General features: G+C 38.0%; 1 protein-coding gene across 2 annotated transcripts in view; it reads right to left on the bottom strand.

Moving 5' to 3' along the window:
* Window positions 1-449: 449 nt before the first annotated feature.
* The window catches only part of LOC132621092 (lon protease homolog, mitochondrial-like), a 36,266-nt gene continuing 15,011 nt past the window's right edge, over window positions 450-21,704 (bottom strand). The window contains exons 11-21 of one of the 2 annotated variants that reach the window (XR_009575411.1): window positions 20,828-20,999; window positions 18,898-19,022; window positions 8,654-8,784; window positions 8,458-8,562; window positions 8,105-8,218; window positions 6,736-6,903; window positions 4,213-4,314; window positions 3,823-4,044; window positions 1,558-2,076; window positions 919-1,289; window positions 450-819 (exon numbers count right to left, since the gene is read on the bottom strand). Coding sequence is in view for 1 of the 2 variants with exons in the window: in XM_060335244.1 (XP_060191227.1) it covers window positions 1,128-1,289; window positions 1,558-2,076; window positions 3,823-4,044; window positions 4,213-4,314; window positions 6,736-6,903; window positions 8,105-8,218; window positions 8,458-8,562; window positions 8,654-8,784; window positions 18,898-19,022; window positions 20,828-20,999 (1,820 nt within the window). In the remaining variant the exon portion in view is untranslated. Of the gene's footprint in view, window positions 820-917; window positions 1,290-1,557; window positions 2,077-3,822; window positions 4,045-4,212; window positions 4,315-6,735; window positions 6,904-8,104; window positions 8,219-8,457; window positions 8,563-8,653; window positions 8,785-18,897; window positions 19,023-20,827; window positions 21,000-21,704 lie in introns of those variants that run through there. The other variant, XM_060335244.1, reaches the window with a different exon arrangement.

Below are 21,704 nucleotides of genomic sequence, written 5' to 3'. Positions count from 1 at the left end.
AATCATCCCTTGTCGAACTCTCTAAACAATTTTAAGGCGGCAAAATATCATCGCTTGACCCTACATTTTGATTTCACCATTAACTTCTTAAAAAGTATGTTTTTTGTTTGGAAAGTAAATGTTTGGCAAGACACGCTCCAGTTCGACGGGAGGCACCGTCTATGTATTTGGGCTCAATCATTTGGACTTCATAATGGCAAATTATTTAAGCTGCATCTCTCAATAGACTCCAAAGATCTATAGATTTCTAAGGAAAGGGAACCCATTCATCAAGAGTTGCAAAATTGACAAGACCAAGAAAAAAGGGAAGCTCCCTCCAAAGTTGCAGTTAGAGCATCGTAACCAAACTATAGTTCTCTCTTATCACTATTGAAAGGAAGATAGGTAAAAAGTTTGTATTAGCGATCAAACGATAATTGAGACCTTGGAAAGTAGAATGTGAAAATGAATTTTTGGGGTAGTCTACTCTTAACAGTTCTATTAATACCCATTTAATGGGTTTTAACACAAGTACATCAGGTGTTATTTTATTGATGAAAGCATCGATATATCTACTTTTCTTTTGTAGCATAATTTGCTCCTGAAACTGCACTTTGCAAGCTACTACTATCAAAGAAAGAAACAACAAAAAGAGACTAAGACGACCATCTCGTGACCAAGAAAGAGTACATACATCAATACTAGCTATGCTTGCATACTGGTCGCAGATTAGACAGCTAACATAAAGAACCAACTGTCTGTACGTTGACGGAAACGGAAATAAGGTTCCTTACTGTTCTCCGTTTCTTCCTTTCGTTTTTCCTTCTTTTGTCTCTTCGCCTGTAAGAGAGAAAAGATGCCAAGAGGTCAAAAACAATATCCAAGAAACTTCAACAGTAGGTGCAGTCTAATAAATCAGAAACTTCCGTCAAATCTTACCTTCATGAGATTTATGAATTATGTGATACAATGGTGTAAAATATCAAAGCTGCTTGTTTTGACATCAATAAACGTTTGCAAACATGAAACAAGGAGGAAAACAAAACTACGTCTCCGGGCATAAGGACCAGAATGAATGAGCAGGCGAACTAAACCTACAGCTGGACAATTTGTCACCAAAACAACTTAAATATTATGTACTCTGGCTGTCAAAATGCCAAATCATGTATTTGCTTGTATTCATCCACAAAGTGTACATCAAGCCCTTCCTTGACATTAGGAGCAAGTTCATCAAAATCTCTTCGATTAGCTGAAGGGAAGATAATAGTTTTCACACCACTTCGCCGTGCTGCTATGGCCTTCTCCTTGACCTATTATTGAACCAAAAAAAGTAAGCACTTCACAAGATGAACTCAACGTTGGCAGGGTCTCAATTATGTTCCAAATGCTACTAAACACTATAGTTGATACAGCTTTGAAACTCTCATGAATCCTTTTAATGATGGTCAAAATGAATAGACCACTCTTATTATGCTTACACACGACACAGGAAAATAATAAAGCATAAACACCTTAAAAGATAAAATCAACGAAAATTAGAAAGCACATTAAGGAGAGGTGTAAGAATTGTAAACATACCCCTCCGATAGGAAGAATTTTTCCAGTTAGCGTGACTTCCCCAGTCATTGCCAGATCCTTTTTAACAGGCTTTTTCATGGCAAGAGATAACAAGGACGTTATCATAGTACAACCAGCACTAGGGCCATCCTTAGGGGTAGCACCTGCAGGAACATGAAGATGAAGCTTACTATTTGCAAAGAACTGGTTATCAGGCTCCTTTTCCTGCAAAATGATCCTGGCAACTGTATGGGCAATTTGGGCACTTTCTTTCATTACGTCGCCTAGTTGTCCTGTTACATTGAGAGCCCCTTTTCCTTCTCCTTGCTCCACCAGGGACGTTTCTATATAGAGTGTTGAGCCACCCATTGAAGTCCAAGCAAGACCCATCACAACTCCAACCGGGGTCCGATCGTATATGCGCTCAGCATGGAAAACAGGTTTGCCTACATAATCAGCTAGGTTTGGTGAGTCCACGACCACTTTATCTATTGTTTTCCTTGCTTCACTTTCTGTAGCTTTCTCAGTTTCCTGAGAATCCTGTTAAGATCACAACCACCGTAACCAAAATTCAGTTGGATAATTAAACATAGATTATGTAAACTTCCAAGTATAAATCATACAATATCAGGAAAATATAAGGACGTTATTCACTAGCAGCTTAATTTGTAGAACTCTACATTTTCTTCCTTCAGTACAAGCAAATATGAGGGGAAAAATAACATCAAACACATCAAAGTGTATGCGTGTGCGCGGAAAAATAGCATCAAACACATCAAAGTGCGTGCGCGTGTTTTATATTAGAACAATTGAGTTTAAGCAAGCCATTCAAACATTGTAGCCAACTTATTGAAACGAATTTGACTATCAAGTATAATTAGTCGGACTAAAGAAACCCCTCCATCCCCAAAGAATTTGCTTTTAAACCACTAATCTAATTACAATGTATGATATTAAATGCTAAGGCTTAATAATTCAAGACCCTGATACCTTTTGTTCAATCTACACCTGAACTACTGTTGGTCCTAATTACCCCTCTGAATGTGATATTTTAATAGTCTTCACCCCCTGGACGACCTTAGTCCAAGGAGATGTGCTACCCTCTCTCCACGTGGCATTTTATAATATTAATTTTTTACCTTTTTAAATTCATAAATTTTCTGAATCATTTTTCGAGACAAATTTCTAAAAAACATGTTTGGAACTCCATTATTTAAGCTAAATTTTTTTATTTGGATAAATATGATGGAGGTTCACCTAAGTCTCTTTTTACAGATTTAGCCCCAAAATAAAGAAATACACAGTTGAAAAAAATCGTCACCGCATCTAAACAAACATAACACAGTTGAAAAGTTCATTATTTGGCAAAAATAATGAAGCTTAGCAATTTCTTTATACAGATCTCACCCAAAAAAGAAAATGTATGCAGTAGGCAAAAATAGTCGTTTGTCTCTAATAAGACATAAAAAGAAAATTTTACACTTAGAACTCCATTATTTTCGTTACAACCTTTTATGCGGCTAAAAATAATAGAATTCCAGTCAAGTATTTTTTACAAATTTGGACTGGAAGAAAAGAAATACACAGTTGGAACAAATAACCCTTGCACCCAAAGAAGAAATAAAAAAATATAAAGTTGAGGTAAAACATGTGTGGTATACTAAGTAAGAAGAAATGCACTGTTCGGAACAAATAAACTTTTGTATATGACTGGTTATTAACTGTGGAAAAATACCCCACTTGGAAGCTGATTTTCTACACTTTCACGCACCTAAAAGAGTGTCTGTGGAGACACTCTTTTCCATGTCAGCGTTTAGAAAGGGAATGAAGGCTATCAAAATACTAGGCTCAAGGGGGTAATCAGGACTAACAATAGTCCACGTGTACACCAACCAAAAGGTGTCGAGTTCAAGGGGGTCCCGAGCTATTAAGCCAGATGCAAATCATGCATAGATACCTTTTTAAGGATACCAGGCAGAATTAGTTGTACAAATGAATACCAAGTGCTTCCCTTGCTGGTTTGATGTTATATAGTTGTCAGATAAGTGACTTCTTACATTCATCTGTTAAGCACATTTAATCAACATGACACAATAAAACAAGGTATAAAAAGACATATCTTCTGTGCATACAAGACTAACCTATTACACTGCATCTTGTATTTATATCTCAAGCATAGATAAAAGCACTCAAATACATTGTAACATACATAATTGCAACTGGCAAGAATCACCTGAAGTACAAAGTTTAATATCATATTTTTGCCTTTTACTATTTTCCATTTACCTGTAAATGAATATCTTCATCGGTAGACTTCTGTGCTTCAGCTTCAGCAACATTTAAAGAGGACTTGTCATCATTGCTACCCTCTGCTGACTCAGCTCCAGCTTGAGTTTCTTCCTTAGACTTGATTTCGTCTGATAGATGGACAGATTCTGCTTTTACCTCATCTACCACCGCATTCTGAGGCTCAATCTCTCCATCTTTCCTAACAAGCTTTAAAGCTATCTGGAAAGCAAGAACAGGAAGTGCGAAGTATCAGAGCATGAAAATGATTTCCGAGTGTTCGTGTTGCATTTCATGAAATAACCTTCGCTTTTTTGAAAGTTCACTAGGCATGAAATTCAGACAATGTCATCTCAGATGTTTTAAGCAAAAGGGAGCAGGCCACAGAACCTTGCGATAGATCTTTTCAATCTGCTTCTGCAGATTGCGAACACCGGCTTCTCTGCAATAATTTTCTATTAAAGCAAGAAGAGCTGCATCAGTCACTTCAACCTGAAATAAAGAATTCATGAAGCCAATAGCATTAGCTTATTGCAAGCAATGCTTCAATGTACCTTGTGACATATATGAAAAACAGCATCAAGGCATCAATCAAAAGTCTTCCTAAAATCACATATGCTAACTGTCAGGATAATTATACATGTGGAAAGATAAAAATCAAACATCAACAATTCAGCCCTTTGAATTTTGCAGTGAATTACTAACATAATGTCTGCACACTTAATTTTCGAACTTGAGTTCACATTCTCTACATCTGAGAGACTACCACTCAGCATGTAAATAGCCTGAGAGAGAGGGAGAGGGAGAGAGGTGACATATACACGAGCTAAAACCATGGGCGGACCCACCTTAGGCGAAGGGTGGTCCAGTACACACCCTTCACCTGAAAATTACGCAGTGTACATAGGTTAAATGTTAGCTATTATGAGTATATATTTATTTTTGCACACCCTCAACACAAGTGAGAATAAAATATGTACACTCTTCGCCAAATTTCCGCCACTGGCTCAAACGCTGCATCTTCTCCACTTGATTACCCATCAACTTGAACATTTTTACAGGAGTATCCGGAAGTTAGAATTTCCAGCAAAGTTATTCCCTAATCCTGTCTCTGTCTGCCATTGGATAAGCAAAAAGCAGTCACGACTAACCAAGGTATCCATAAGCCCTCCGAGATATCAACTGATTAACTTCTGACGCCCATATTCAAAGTGGAAAATATCTTCTCTCTTCTTTTTTTTTTTTTTGGGGAGGGGGGGGGGGGGGGGGGGGATGTGTTCCGAAAAATGTCATTTACCTCAACTAAAGACCAAATTAGAGAGCTAAATATAAAGTTCCCCGAATTTCATCTTTAAGGCTCTGGGAGAATATATATGTACTTGCATCCTTTCAATTACCTTATTAATCAATTAAACCCCATCCGGGAACCAATTAAGCACCATAAACAGTTTTACGTCCACAGTCAAAAGCAAAAAAACAGAGAAAATGGACAGTCTGTTGGGGCTCCAAGGGCAATATGGAATCAAACATAAGCCTTAACAAAGAAAAGTGCTAATGAAAACAATAGAACACACATATATAATACAACAAAAAATAACTTTAAGTTACAACAACTAAGCAAAATATGTGAAGTTAAAACCATAGCAATCATGTTTAGAAATCAATTTAAGTTTCTGATTTAGATGCAAAAGACGAAGTTTTACGTTTCTGCAGCTAGTTTTCTTATACTAAACTTTTAGTCGCTTGTTTTTAATCATCAAAAATTCATCTGCAACGTTTTCTAACAATTAATATATCAGGTTACCAACTATATTTGATGTTTAGTACTGCTTTCTCAAAGAAAGAGCCTGAGGGGAATGAGCACACGTCTTAGCACCTAAGCACCTACATTAAAGTGCTACTTCAGCGATACAAAGCGCACAACTTGATTTTAATTAAATTTCAGGCTTAGGTTCGCCTCAGAATCAGCCTTCAACAGCATTGCTGGTCCACAATTATAGATTAATACAAACATTGGTAACTCCTTAACACAAAAACACCATAGATCATAATCCTAGAGTTAACCATGACTTACAAGGTTAAAGGGTGCATGGTCTCCTTATATGGACTTGGGAAATCCTCCCCTCATGAGCTAGCTTTTGGGGTTGAGTTAGGCCCAAAATCCATTCTCGACAGTAATTTTTGCCAAGTAAGCTTTTACTGGTAGTCTTATACTTTAGGTGGAAAAAAAAAAAAAAAGCTTGATAATTAATTCATATCCCCAGCCAAGTGTGGCACACTAGTTGTGTTAATGATGCACGAGCACATTGGGTAGCAAAGGCAGTCACAGTTTGGCTCGATCATGCAAACATTCCTCAAGAGAAAGCAATGCTTGAGAGGATATATACTGCAACATGGACTCTTTAGCTATTTATGTGAACTACCTAAGTACGTTTTGCAAGGGATAGTGAGGGGAAGAGATAGTATAAAATTTTATAATCCATTAGCATTGGAGGTAAGAATATTGCTAAAATGTATGAGGCTCAGAGATGAAAATGCATCACTAGATCGAACAGTATATTTTCCAGGAAATATTAAAGCATATGGCAAAACCTAGAAAAGAATTTACTATATCCATGTGATGTTTTCTTTAGCCATTTCTAAAGGGAAGAGTGCAGAGAGATTGATCCCCTTAACTTTTACAATCATATATTTTATTCCATAAACTTCTGATCGGATAAAGCTTTTCACATATTACTTTAAGAAGTTAAATTCTTGCCCAATCAAGTTGTGAACACTTTCCTGACAGACCTATGTCTGCTTCTGAGACTTCAAAATTGGAACCTAAAAATATGCACAAACTCCACCGATAAATGTGGCATGTACAGGAGATAACCAGTGAGATGCAACTAGGGACGTTTCTTTGAGACATACCTGTTCAGGCTTGATCCCACATGTTTCACGAGTACTCTTTTCCAAATAATCCCGTGCTATGTGCATTTTCTCATCAGTTATGTAACCAGCGATTGAAATTACCTCCATTCTATCTAAAAGAGGATTAGGTATCATTTCTACGACATTGGCTGTGCAGACAAACAAAACCTGCAGCCACAAAAAGGAAAAATGAGTATCAACATCAGATTTCGCATTCGAAAAAGTAATAAACGTGTTGTTCCTCCTTAAAGTACAATGAAGTTGGTAACTGTATTAAACAAAGAGGATAGAAAACAAGGCTTGAAAGCCTTCAGGAACCTGAAGGCGTCAAAGCTCCGATTTGTTTTCCATTATTGGCAAGAAAAAGAATTTTACAATCATAATTATCCTTTGGACAAGTTCACTAAAACCTTGAGGTTGAATTTTATAAGTTCCATAAGGTTCATATATAACTCAACATCTATAATTCAAGGTTCTGATCTTGCCTCCCTGCCAATAACCAAGTCAGACCAAAAGTACAGCCTAAATAACAGAAAGATGATTTTCTTTTAACAATGCAATTTGGAAATATAACACAAATATTTACCATCACGAAAAGACATAGGAACAAACAGTAAATTATCACAGTCAAAAGATAAATACAAATGAATGCTACCTTCTCAAAAAAAAAAAATGAAATTGTATGCAAATATACCCATACACCTTCTCTCTCTAGTCATTTTGTTGATTTTCTGATGTTTGTTAAGACAAAATGAAATACTACTGCTCGGTGTAAAGTTGTCATAATTGAATTAAGGGACAAATCTTTACTCAACAGGTAAACTAACTGCTAAATACTCAAATGATGCTGCTCCAATTATCAAAAACTTCAAGCGATATAAAACCATATCCCTCGTCAATAAAAACCTCAAAGATACTTTCAACAGACAGTAGGAAAGCTCAATGCATCAACCTTTCCTATTGAACGCTCACCGAGAACCCAATGCCAAAGAAACCTAGTTTTGGATCGAGTATCAAGAAAACAACATTCTACTTACACTAATAATAATACAGTCAGAGAGATAAAAACTGAGGTAGCAGATACGTGAAATAAAATACTTCCAATAACCTTTCATTATGGACAATAGAAAAGCAGGTTCAGTCATGAAACTTATACCAAACTTACTAAAGATAAGAGGCAAGAGCAAATATCAACCAATAATAAAAAGGAGGGGGAATTAAAAAAAAAGTGAAAGAGCAGAATGATTTTAGATATTTGGAAGATTTTAACATCACGTTAGCCACCACTCATCAAATGCTTTTAGAGGCATTTCACAAGGGCCAATCAACAGCCAGAATTATCTGATAAGTGGACCTGGAAACAACTAACCTTTGATAAATCAATAGGGACGTCAAGATAATGATCCAAGAAATTTGCATTCTGCTCTGGATCAAGAAGCTCCAACATAGCACTTGCTGGATCACCAGCATGTCCCCTTCCTAGCTGTCATAGAAGCAAAAAGTACAGGGCTATCATTAAAAATTAATCTATAGTTATCCACATTTTTCCAATCATTAAGTGTGCAGAAGAAATCCAAGCAAAAACACAATATGGTCATGCTCAAAATTCTTCCTTGTGGTCAGTAGACAAAAAGAGAGATTCAAAAGTGAAAAAGAACCAAGACGTCTCTCGTAGTCAAAAGGCATATAACTGATGTGGCAACTCTGCGAACCATAACATACCTTATCAATTTCATCTATCAAAACAAGAGGATTAGCTGTTCCCACACTTTTTAAACATTGCACCATCTTCCCCGGCATGGCGCCAATATAAGTTCGTCGATGTCCCTTGATGTGTATTCCAAAGTTAGCCATGGAAATTCAAGATTCTGTGCACCACAAATTAACTCTGTTTGAGGTGGTAAGATTCTTTCCATACCTTTATTTCAGCAACATCAGACAATCCTCCAACAGAAAATCGGTAGAACTTGCGGTTCAATGCACGTGCAATTGAACGACCTATACTGGTTTTTCCCACTCCAGGAGGGCCAGAGAGGCATATGATTTTCCCTGTTCAAGTAAAACTGAGCAATGAGTGTTTCCAGTTCCTGACCCACATCATAAATTAAAATGAGATAAATCTGGTGAAGCACACGTGAAAGATAGTATCAGTGTATGGGATTAATATCATCACTTGAAACTGATATTGTCCTAGCTATAGTGGAAGGACTTTTTTGTAGAGTCTAATTTACCCTTCGTTTTTCAATCATATTGTTGCTTTCCATACAAATATCTGTTTTTCCTCAGCAGTTCATTGTTCTCAAAAATTGCCCTCAACAATAAGCACATCCCAAGTTCAATGTCGTAAAGATATACAACTACAGCTGGTAATGAAAGTCAATCATCAATAGAACACCACACGGTGAATGCCCAATCATGGTCAGCACAATATCAGAAAGTAAGAAAAGCACCTTAGAACAAACTATGGCCCAAGGTGCAGCTATTTAAATCACATTTGTTGCTTTTTAATGGAAGAAAAAGGAAAAGGGCAGCCCGGTGCACAAAGCATCCCGCGTTAGCAGGGTCCAGGAAGGGCCTCACCCCAAGAGGTGTGATGTAGATAGCCTACCCTAATGCAAGCAGTCGTGGCTGAAAAAATAGGAGAAACATCTCGACTAACATAGAAATATTACCTAAGTTTGACCACTAAATATTTCTTAAATCACCTAAAATTCACTTCTCCCCAGATTCTTGTTACACCGTGATGTCCAAATAGCATGTGGGAACCATAAATCTCAGTGTCTTGTGGATATATTTTCCATTGGCAGTGCTTCATGAGTCAAGCAGGCTCTCCAAGCTACCAGCCAGGTGAAACACTTCACCTTAGTTGGGGCCACACTCTGCCAAATGGATTTCCAAGGTCCTGGTGTCCTCCCTGAAATTTCAATCAAACCTTGTTGTACAATCTGTTCACAGCGAACAGTCCATCTTGATTATGCTTCCATGTCAATTTATCTGGCTCAAAATTAGTTCCTTGAAATCCACCAATTACTGTCAGTAGTTCTGCTACCCATGCTATTTCCCGATCATTTAGAAGTCTTCTGAAAACTAAATTCCAGCCTTGGGGAGACCACATCTCCTCTATTGTACTATCTGGATTTGTGCTTATAGAAAATAAGCTAGGAAACAGTAGTTGTAATGTCCCCTGTCCACTCCAATTTCCCTTCCAGAAAAGAATCTTGTCACCACTACCCACCCCTACCTACCTTGTAGTTAACATTTGCCTTCAGAGCCAGCCAGAAAGCTCTAATGGTCCTCCATACCCCCACACCATAGGTATTTGTCACCTCATTTGTACACTATTTACCATTTTGGCTATACTTATGTTGGATTACCTCTTTCCATAGTGCCCGATCTTCCTGATTATATCTCCATAACCACTTCATGAGTAAGCTTTTATTCTGTAATTTTAGGTTCTTCACTACCAATCCTCCATGCATTCTGCTTTGTTGAACTACTTCCCAATTTACCAAGTGGGAACTTTTTTTCCTCATTGTTTCCTTGCCATAGAAAGTTTCTCCTTAGAGTGTCCAAAGCCTTAATCACCTTGCTTGGGATAGGAAATAAGGACATCACATACGTTGGCAAAGAATCCAAGACTGAGTTGATTAAGATGAGTCTTCCTCCCAAGGATAGTTATTGAGATTTCCATAGAGCTAGTTTCTTTTCAGTCTTCTCTATGATGCCATCCCAGATTTCCACTGCTTTATGCATTGATCCCAAAGGCATTCCAAGATAAACAGTAGGCAAATTCTCAATCTTGCAATTCAAAATGCTTGCAAGCACTTGGATCTGCTGCACCTCCTTGACCGGCAATATACCGCTCTTCCTCCAGTTGACTTTCAGCCCAGAACATGCTTCAAAAACCACTAGTATCACCCTCAGATGGCAGATCTGTTCCTGATTTGCCTCACAAAACTACTGTATCATCAGCATACAGTAGATGGGAGATTTCCATAGCCTCATTAGCCCTATTTCTCACATTAAATCCTTTGATCCAGCTATTTTGAGAAGCAATTCTCATCATGCTATCCAAGCCTTCCATAGCTATAATGAAAAGGAAAGGGGATAAAGGGTCCCCCTGCCTGAGCCCCCTTTCTGCAGGAAAAAAACCCACAGGTTCTTCATTTACTAGAATAGAGAACCTGATAGTTTTAATGCAGAACTCCATCCACTTTAGCCACCTGCAATCAAACCCCATTTATCTTAGAGTGTTGATAAGAAAATTCCAGTTCAAATGGTCAAAGGCTTTTTCAATATCCAACTTGCACATCACTCCTGCTCTTCTCCTCTAAGTCAGGTGTCAATACACTCACTTGCTATTAAAGCAGCATCCATAATTTGCCTCCCCTTTATGAATGCCATTTGGTGATTATTGACTAACTTGCTCACCACTCTCTTTAACCTTTCTGCCAGCACTTTGGAAATTATTTTGTACACACCAGTGATCAAACTAATGGGCCTAAAGTCCCTTAGTTCAGTTGCACCCACCTTCTTTGGAATCAAGGCCACAAAGGTGGCATTGAAACTTTTTTCAAACATCTGTTGAGAATGGAAATTCTGAAAAGTCAGCATCAAATCCTCCTTCAAAACATCCCAAAATGCCTGGAAGAAGGCCATTGTGTATCCATCCGGGCCAGGTGCCTTGTCAACAGCACACAGTTTGATCCCTTCCAATACTTCATCTTCTTCAAATTTCCTTGACATCCATATTTGCTCTTCTCCCGTAATGCTTTGGACACCTTGAATGTTCAAGTTTGGTCCGCATGCTTCTGTCTCCCGGTAAAGGTTCTGATAGAATTCTAGAATTGCATTCTGAATATCCATAGGTTCAGAGGAGCTAACTCCATCAACCGTTTAAGTGTCAATAGTGTTGAATCTTTTGTGAGATGTGGCCATCTTGTGAAAATACTTTGTGTTTTTGTCTCCACTCTTGATCCATTACACTCCAGATCTTTGTCTCCAGGCTATCTCTTCATTTCTAGCCACTTCTTCATACTCCATAGCCAACTGAGCCTTCTGCAATTGCTCATCTTCAGTCAGAGGTCTTTGTTCTTGAATGACTTCTAGGCTGCCAACTTGTTCCAGTATTTGGTCTTTTCTTTCCCTCCAGTTTCCCTTATTCTCCTTGCTCCATTCTTTAAGTTTTCCTTTTAACAAGTTTAACTTTGCAGCTAACTTGTAGTATGGTGGTCTTCCTGTAACATCAAGGAGCTCCACCATTCCTGCACTTTGCTTCTAAAACCATCCACCTTCAACCACCAATTTTCAAACTTGAAATAAGTTTTCTTAAAGGACCAATCTCCGCATATTAGCATGATTGGATTATGATCAGACCCCAGGTTTGGCATTACATCCTGTTTGATCTGTAGGAACATTTCATCCCAAAGTGTTGAAAAGAGAAATTTGTCAATCCTAGAGGCAGTTCTGTGATTTTTCCCCCCTCTCCAAGTATAGGACCCCCCAAATAAAGGAGAATCCATCAACTCCACCTCATTGATGCACTCAGAAAATTCCTTCATAGCACCAGATAGCCTGCTACATTCAATTCTTTCAGATGGGAACCTTGTGACATTAAAGTCACCACAAACCACCCACGGACCCTCACATAAAGCCCTCATAGCACCTATCTCCTCCCACAGTTCCCTCCTTACAATTCTCCCACAATCAACATAAATTGCTGTAATAAACCAGATGAAATCCTGATTTATCCCACACAATTTACAAGTTAAACTTTGATTCCCATTTTCCACTATTTCCCCTCTCCACTGCCTCTTATCCCATAACACTATGATGCCCCCCCCCCCCCCCCCTACTGCCTAATGACTCAAGCCATACACCCCCACCCATCTGTTTCCCCAGAGTTGTTGTAGATAATTTCCCACTTCCCCGCTCAATTTTGTTTCCACCAAAACATAGATATCAGCCCCCCATTGTTGTATTCTACTCCTTACAGTATTCCTTTGACTCTCCATATTCAACCCCCTCACGTTCCAAGAAACTATTTTTATCTTCATTATAAAAGAGTTATTAGTTTCCTCCCCCTACTTCTTAATTCACTCCTTGGTTCCCTATCTTTGAAATTCATATCAAATATCAAATTTCTTAGCTGCCTAGGAACTGTCTGTTTATCAGCATTATGTTCTATTGAGATAGCTGAAGTTATCCCTTTTTCTCTCCTCCAGTCAATCTTTGTGAATAAAGCTTCGACCTCCCTAAAGCAACCTTCAAATGCTGCTCCGAATTCCTGGCTCATCCTCACAATATTACCCTGAACCCACAGGTTCGATCTCGTCACTGCCTCCTTTTCACATTCAGAAAAATCAGTTTGTATGGGAGTAGTCTCTCCCAGTAGAGTTAGCTGGTTTGTGTTCCCATGTTCTTCAATTTTCTCTTCATCCTCTTGACTTTCAGTTGGCAATACCATCTGCCCATCTTCTTCTTCTTCAAACTCTTGGTACTGATCCATTCCTTTATCTCCTGCATCTTTCCTCCTCGACCCAATATTTAAATTCGACACTTTCTAAAACTGGGGAATCTATGTGAAGTGGTAATTTAGAAGAGGGAATTGAAATTGCCTTTTGCATGTTGGTAGAAGCTTCCCAATTGGCAAAGCACTCGAGGAATTTGGATGCCATCTCTTTCAAGTTGTTGAAGTGATTCTTATAGCCATCTACAGTGGAACTATCGGGAGTTTTAAGTCTGTAGAAGATGCACGTGACCCACCATGTGATTCACTTAAAACTAGTCCCTTTTCAGACTCATATTGGGCCAAACAATTAAATTTATTTAGGCCCAGAATTAAACCCTTCGTAGATCCAACAAAATCTGTCCCTTCTCACTATTTGAATTTGAACCTACTGCACGTGCCACTGCAGAATCACGTGCAAAGTCAGCAACATCTGACTTTTCCTTCTGCTTAGCGACTGTATCTGTACTTTTACCCGGTGTCTTCGATATCTGTTGGGTAAAAGAATGTAACACCTCTTTCTCCTCTTCTTCTCCGATGACAACTCTCGCCGGAAATTCCACTCAAACCTGGAGGGTAAAGAGATGTCTGCCTTGCTGCAGGGTGACTTCTTTAGGAACCTCTCTACCATCTCCTTTGACTCTGATTCTAGCCCACTTTAGATGATTCCGGAGTTGAGTCTCTTCCTCTGTTTCCAGCCAGCCTCCACAAAATTCACCAATGACTTTGAAGACTTCAGATGACTAGAATTGGAGCGGCACACCCACAACCCTAATCCAGATGGAATTTGGCATACTTCCTTTTTCTATGACTCCTGATAAAGAAGACCACCACTGAAGATTGATTTGGGCTCTTTTCCAGTGCCACTCCCCTTTCAGGGACTTGCTCAGCTATGCTTTTGGATGGAAATTCAAATAGAAATCGATTTTCTCCCATGGCATAAATATTGAGCCAATGGATCTGTTTCCAAGTGGAAGAAGTCCATCTTCGTAGGTCATACAGAGTTGGAACTTCCTTATTTACAAAGTAACCAACCAAGCATCTGCCAAGTACCATATTCTGATGACGTGTCATACCTTCCTTTATCTGAATAACTTCTCCCCTCTTTAATGCGGAACCTCCAACCACTCCATTGTTCGACCATTTACAGCTTTTAATTGCTTCTGCATATTGGAACTCGTTGTCCACAAACTTAGGCTCCCTCACATTAAATTTGTCAACAAAGCTATTAATGAATCTGCCAATCTTATCAGCCAGATAGGTCCAGCCAGCATTAAACGATACTTCGGGTATGATTATCACCGCTCTCTTTCTCCCTCGTAAACTGATAATGCTAATATATCTGTCAAAGCCATTAAAATTCCTGGAGCAAAAAGTCTCAGAGAAACATTCTCTTCTCTTCCATCTTCTCACTACATTGCCTCGTACCTTTGATGCCTCCCTTATGTTCTGGAATATCCATTCCAAAGTCTTCTTGTTCAAAGAAACTCTTCTGATGAAATTTTTACCTCTTTCGGTCCCGTCAAACCAATGTTCTGTTGTATTTGAGGATCTAGTAATATCATAAGACTTAAAGCCAACCGCGAAATAAATGCTATCATCCATCTCCTAGAAGGTTGAAAGAAAAGGAAGTAGAGTGAGAAATCCGGTGATCCGAAGGACCATCAGAGTTGGTGACCTGTATCACAAAGCAACTTTAGTGCATTGCCTCGGGATAAGTGCCTGGGAGCATTTTTTAAATTTTTTCCTAATATAAACATTGCTTCAAGATGCACATTATGCAAGGAGGCCTTAGAGACAAACAATCACCTTTTCCTTCATTATAAAGTTACGGCATAAGTCTGGGCATTGTTCATTAATTTGGCTAAGGGTGAACTGGACTATGCCTGAACACACTACAGACCTTCTAAGATGTTGGATAAGAAGGGGTGGGAGCAAGAGTCAGAAGATTTGGTGGAAAACAGTTCCTGCTTGCATCTGGTGGAACATTTGGAAGGAAAGAAACGACAGAATTTTTAAATGCAGGGAAAGTTCATTGCAAAAGATCCAATGGAAGGTCATTACTTCATTAAGTTTTTGGTGTAAAGAACAATACGTAGAAGAGGAAGTTCAGTTAGTGGACTTTTTAGGATTACTGTAAGTATTTCTCTTTCAGTAAAGTGTAAATTTTTGGAGGTGGCCAGCATACCCTTAATGCTGAGGAATACAAAGTTACCAGTTTCAAAAAAAAAAAAAAAACCATTGGTCCATTATAATGCGTGAAAATGGAGAGTAAGCAATAACTGGATCATTTCTTTTTTTATATACTCCCTCCATCCCAATTATGTGGCACTGTTTAATTAGGCATGAAGTTTAAGAAAGAATTGAAGACTTGCGAAATTTGTGTCAAAAACAAGCTTTAGACACTTCCTTTTGGAATAAGATAACAGTATATTATTCAACTGGTAAGCCAAGTACTTATAGAACAAGGAAGCCTGGTAAATTACGGGAAGCCAAAAAAGTCTACAAGTAGTTCTGCATCCTCTATATAATTCTCTTTCCACAAGAATTGAAAAGACAAAAAACAATTCGGCTTTATTCTCTGTATAGAACTATTTCTATCCTCAAAACATCTACTATTCCTTCCTTCCACGTAGTACACCATATGCATGCAATAGTCATCCTCCATCACATCTTTTGTTTGTCCTTTGTATTAATATTGTTCCAACACCATAACAGCTCCTTGGTGTCTTTTGGCATTACCCATTGGATCACATCCTATGTCGCTAAGACTCCTCAAAAATGTCGAGAGGTGCATGTCAGATCCTCCAAAAGTAGTGCATTTTTGGAGGACCCGACACGAATGCAACAACATTTTTGAAGAGCCCGAGCAACATTGATCCCAACTAAGGAAAGGAACATCTGCCATTTATATATCAGTAACTTTACGGTACAGGAAAAGATTATTATTGCTTTCCTCCATCTCCTGGCATAGAAAGCATCTGGAGCTCAACTGAATTTTCCTTTTCTTTTTTTTTTTTTTTTTTTTGGAGACTTGTAATGTTGTATTGCTCAGCATTAAGGATATGCTGGCAACCTTAAGACAAAAAAAAAAAAAAAAACAACAACAACAACAAAAAATAAGAAAAAGGGGTAGATACTATTTACAGAGAGCCTAACAAATCTACAAGCTCTGATTTCTCTATTTCTTTCTCTTTACACCAAAAATAAAAAGATACAATACAATTCCATTTAACTATGTGAATGGAATTGGACCTATCTTTAAAGCTTCTACTATTCCTCTCTCTCCACACAGTCCACCAGATACAGTGTGGGATAATTCTCCACCATTTCTTCTGGCTCTTTCTTCCTCCTCTTCTAATCCAGCAACTCAGTAGATCTGCAGTGTGCTCAGGCATGGTCATTTTGTGTTTGTGAGGGTAAAAAATAAAGCCCATAACTGTGCAGTGAATTTACGATGTAGAAAGAGATGGCTGTTGGTCTCATCTGTTTCCCCACATAGTGGACATCTGGAGACAATGATATGTCCCTTTCTCTTCAAAACTTCATGAGTCAAACTAGCCCTTCTAACTACCAGCCATGTAAAGCATTTCACTTAAGTTGGTGCTATATTTTTCCACAAAATTTGCTGGTTTCTGTTTTGTTGTGCATTGTCAATTTCATAGACCCTTTTAACTGAAAATTGCCCATCCTTGTTATGTTTCCATCTTATAGAATCTGAATCTGATTTAGTGCCACTGAAGCCCACCAATTCATGCAGCAAATTTGACACCCTGTCCACTTCCCAATTATTCAAAAGTCTCCTAAATGATAAATCCCAGTCTGCAGTCTAGTGTGTACTAGTTCATTGCTATCAGGACTGTATCCAGGATTTGCCTTCCTTTTATGAATGTCATATGTTGTTTATCTACTAGTGTGTCCACCACCTGCTTCAATCTCTTTGGGAGAATCTTGGAAATTATTTTGTATACACTTCCAATCAGATTAATCGGCCTGAAATCTTTCAGCCATTCTTCTTAGGAATTAATGCCACAAAGGTAGTATTAAAGCTTTTTCCAAAATATTCTTGTGAGTAGAAATTGTTCAAAGTCTTCATAATATCCCCTTTCAGTATCTCCCATCAAGCTTGGAGGAAGTCTATGGTATAACCATCCGGTCCACGGGCCTTGTCAGTTGCACATATTTTGATGCTATTCAGCACCTCCAGCTCCTGAGAGGTCTTTCTATCTATGTCTTTTCTTCTTCTGTTACTGGAAAACAATTTTGAGTGTAAAAGGCAGGCTATGTCTCAGTTTCTGCATATAAATTTTTTTAGAAGGTCAAAATTTCTTCTTTAATGCCCTCTCGTTCCAGATATCACTTTCCCATTAATCTCAAGATAATCAATGTTGTTGAACCTTTTGCGGAGATTGGCCATCTTATGAAATATTTTGTCTTCCTATCCACTTGTTGAACCATAGCGCCCTAGATTTTTGTCTCCAAGCAATTCCTCAAACCTGACTATCGCTTCAAACTTCATAGGTAGATTTGCCTCTATGAGAAATTTATCATCAGATAGACTGGTCACTCTTGTATTTTGTCAAGAGTGCTCACTTGGTTAAGAATATCAGCCACTCTCTTTTGCGAGTTACCATACTTTATTGAGTTCCATTCTTTAAACTTATCTTTGAGCAGCTTTAACTTAGTTGCAAAACTAAAATCTGGTCTACATGCAGCTTTGACAGATTCTCACTATTCCTTAACCCTCTCTTTGGAACCATAAGTTTCCAGTTCTAAAATTTGAATTACAATTATTTGGCGACCCAGTCCCCCGATGAAGTTGAATAGGTCTATGGTCAGAACAGAAATCTGGAACCATCAGTTTCTAAACTTTTCATCCCACTCTACAGAACAGAAATCTATCAATCCTAGAAGCAATTCTGTAGTTATTTTCCCTCACACGTGTAAGATCCTCCAAAAGGGGGATCAATTAGCTCGAGGTTATTAATGATTTTTGAGAAATCAGACATAGCTTTAGAATAAGTACTATGGCTCCTTCCATCAGAATACCTAGTAGTATTAAAGTCACCACGCGCTATCCATAGACAATTACATAAACCTCTGTGCCCCGTCAGTTCGTACCATAGCTCTTTTCTTTCTGTACAGGTTGAAGCATACACCCTGTGAGAAACCTGGTGAAATTTTGAGCAAACACTATCATCTTGCATGAAGTTGATTGTTGACCAATGCATACTAGCTCCCCTTCCATCACTCTCTTGTCCCACATTATTAATATGCCCCCTCTAGTTCCACTTGCCTCCCGATAAAAATAATTGACCCATCTAGATCCCTATAAGTGTGGTACTAGGCTGCCCACATCACCATCAAATTTAGTTTTTTGTAGAATAACTACCTCTGCCTTCTCATCTAATTACTTGTGCTTTCACAACAAGCCTTAACTATAAATCAATTCAGTAGGGATAAATGAGAATTTTGAAGTTTAATTTTTTGTAAATATAAAATGGTGACATTTTATTTGGGACAGAATAAAAAGGAAAGTGTCACATTAATTGGGACAAAGGGAGTATATGATTATGGATAGATCTTGCAAAATTAAAGATGTTAAAAAAATGAGGGTCATTATTTCCAAAAATAAAAAACTGGCATTTACCAACCTTGCGAGGTTCCTCTGAGTTTTCCCACAGCTATAAATTCCAAGATCCTTTCCTTAACATCGCTTAACCCATAATGGTCTTCGTCAAGAACTTTTTCTGCCCGTAGTACATCAAAGTTTTCATCACTGCATTTTCGATCACAAAAGAAGAAAATCTTAGGAACCATTGCCAATACAACCGTGGCAGAGAACAAAACTATAAAGCCAAGTCTAGCGCCATCAGCAGACATGGACTATGACAAATCAAGCTCCCAACTTATCCTACATAAGGAGCCCATCATCAGTACAATCCTAATCTTGCTCTCACGAATGTGATTCTTCTTATGATAGACCCTGGGCTAAACTCATAAATTGGGATGCCAAGGAAGCATTATTAAAGCCAGAAGCATGACATGTGAGAACCCAAATAAGAGGAACAGAAGGAGAAAGAAAAGTTGAAGACAACCCAATATTACTCGATAGAAATCTAGGCAAGTCATATCACTAGGCAATAAGGTTATAAAAAACAGTGTACTTGATGTCATGTCTACCTATATGATGTTTTTATTTCCAAACCCTGCAAGTGTTGTGAAGAGATTGGATGCATTTAGAAGGAACTTTCTTTGGCAAAGGAAACAGTGACAAGAGAAAGGTCCATCTGATCAGATGCAGCCACTTACAGCTAGTAAGAAGGAAGGGGGTCTTTGAGATCAGGAACTTGACAGTCTAGAATCAAAGCCTAATGATGAAATGGTTATGGAGGTTTGCTGCTGAAGAACAATCTCTGTGGAAGGATGTTATCAAGTTAAAATATGGGATGTATGGAAATTGATACCTAAAGTTGTGAACAACCCTTATGGGGTCATTTTATGAAATCCATCAGAAGCTTATGGCCTAAAGTCAAAAACAAACCCAGCTTCAAAGTAGGAAATGAATGAAGACATCCTTTTGGAAAGACAACAGCCTAGACCTAAGATCACTGAAGCAGCTCTTCCCTGATATTTGTAACTTCAATTAGCAGCAGGAAGCAACTGTGGGAGAGGTCTGGGTAAACTCATGATCAAATCTAATTCCAGTAGACTGTTAAATGACTGGGAGATTGGCAGGTTAACAAAGTCTAACAACACCCTAGAACAATTCAGAGACTTTCTGCCACTGAAGATGGTAATTTTAGGCCTGGGAATAGACAAGGTGAATTCTCTGTTAAGTCAACTTTATTAGGAACTTAACATTTCAAATAATCAGATTAACTGGCCTTGGAAATTGATATGGAAAGTGAAATTCCATACAAGTTGCTTCTTTTGCATGGCTTTTGGCCCCCAAAAAAAAAAAAAAAGGAAACTTCACAATCTCTTTTTGTACTGTAGAATAACAGATCAATTATGGAAGACTTTGGTGGGTCATGCCAAGAAGAATTCATGAAATCCTAGCATGCTGGAATAGAGATGGTAGCCTATCCAATTAGAAAGAGAGATGGAAGATTGTCCCAGCTTTCATTTGGTGGACAATTTGGAAGGAGAGAAATCAAAGATGTGGTGAAGACAACAACGGTTCTATACAGAAGCTGAAGGTGAATTGTCTAGTCCTTTCCTATATTTGGTGTACACAAAAGTATTTAGAAGATGTTGGGTCTATTTTTGATGTTTTAGATTACTTGTAAGAAGACAAAGTGCTAGGAAGTAGGAACTATAATTGTACTTCACTTTCTAATTATGGAAGATTACACTGCTTTGTGTAGTCCAGTTTATATATATACAAATATAGTTACCTTCTCAAAAAATAAGAACACTTTCCATTTTGTTATTTAAGTCACCTTCTCTCAAACAGATTCCACTATGATAGATAATCAAGGATATGTCATCAAAAAAATATGATAGATAATCAAGGATAAAGATAAAATCAGTTGAATTGAACCCAAGACGAAACAACAAGAGTCAAGATAGGCAACTAACCTGTAACTACCCCATGGCAGGGCAGTCAACCAATCAAGATAATTACGTGTTACGTTAAATTCACTTGAACTAGCTTCCAATAGTTGCAGTTTTGTAAGTTCTTCTTCAATAACTTGCATAACATGTGCCGGTATTTTTTCTTTATTAGGCTCCAGCCTTTCCCTGAACTTTGCTGCAGTAATAAACATAGGTAATTCCACACCATTAGATGTAATAAAAAGGAAACAACACACTGTAGGTCTAAGCCAAGCGAACCTAATAATTAGGCAATATCTTCTCTCAACTTCAAAACCAAAACAAGGTCTGTCCAAAAATGTTACAAAGTGCAACTTTACCCTAGTTTGTGTAAATTACTGAGAAATGAAACAGTGAAAACCACATTTTAGAGTATGTTGTAATGTTCATTCTCAGAAGAAACGTAGAACAGGAACCTCCATAAGCATTACATTCCTCAACAGAAGCAAAGGGGAGAAGAAAGAGTATATGACAGAGAAAGCAAGTAGCCTTCTAAATACCGCAGTATATTAAGAAGGGAAACAGGAAGGAATTCAAGAGAAAAAGAAAAGATTGCAGGAGGAGGATAAATCTGAATCATGAGCAGTCCATAACTTGAATAAACGACAATGCAGTGCCTCGGATAATGTGCAGTAAATCCATGTTGAAGTAACTTTGCAACAATACCAAGTATGGTAGACATTAACCTTTCGGAAATCAAAGTTGAAGGATTCCAAATATTGTCTTATCAAGTGCTTTAGTAAGAACCAAAAAGCCCCTTACAAATAATGTGTTTTAATCTGTCAAATAGCAATGTCTTAAAATAATTTTAGAAGGTGTGTCAATAAAGTTGGTTGGACAGTGTACAACAAAAAATCAACAT

This window comes from Lycium barbarum, chromosome 12 (genome assembly GCF_019175385.1).
Source record: "Lycium barbarum isolate Lr01 chromosome 12, ASM1917538v2, whole genome shotgun sequence".
NCBI classification, from domain to species: domain Eukaryota; kingdom Viridiplantae; phylum Streptophyta; class Magnoliopsida; order Solanales; family Solanaceae; genus Lycium; species Lycium barbarum.
The sequence above is the reverse complement of the archived record's forward strand: the minus strand, read 5'-3'. Positions and strand labels throughout refer to the sequence as shown.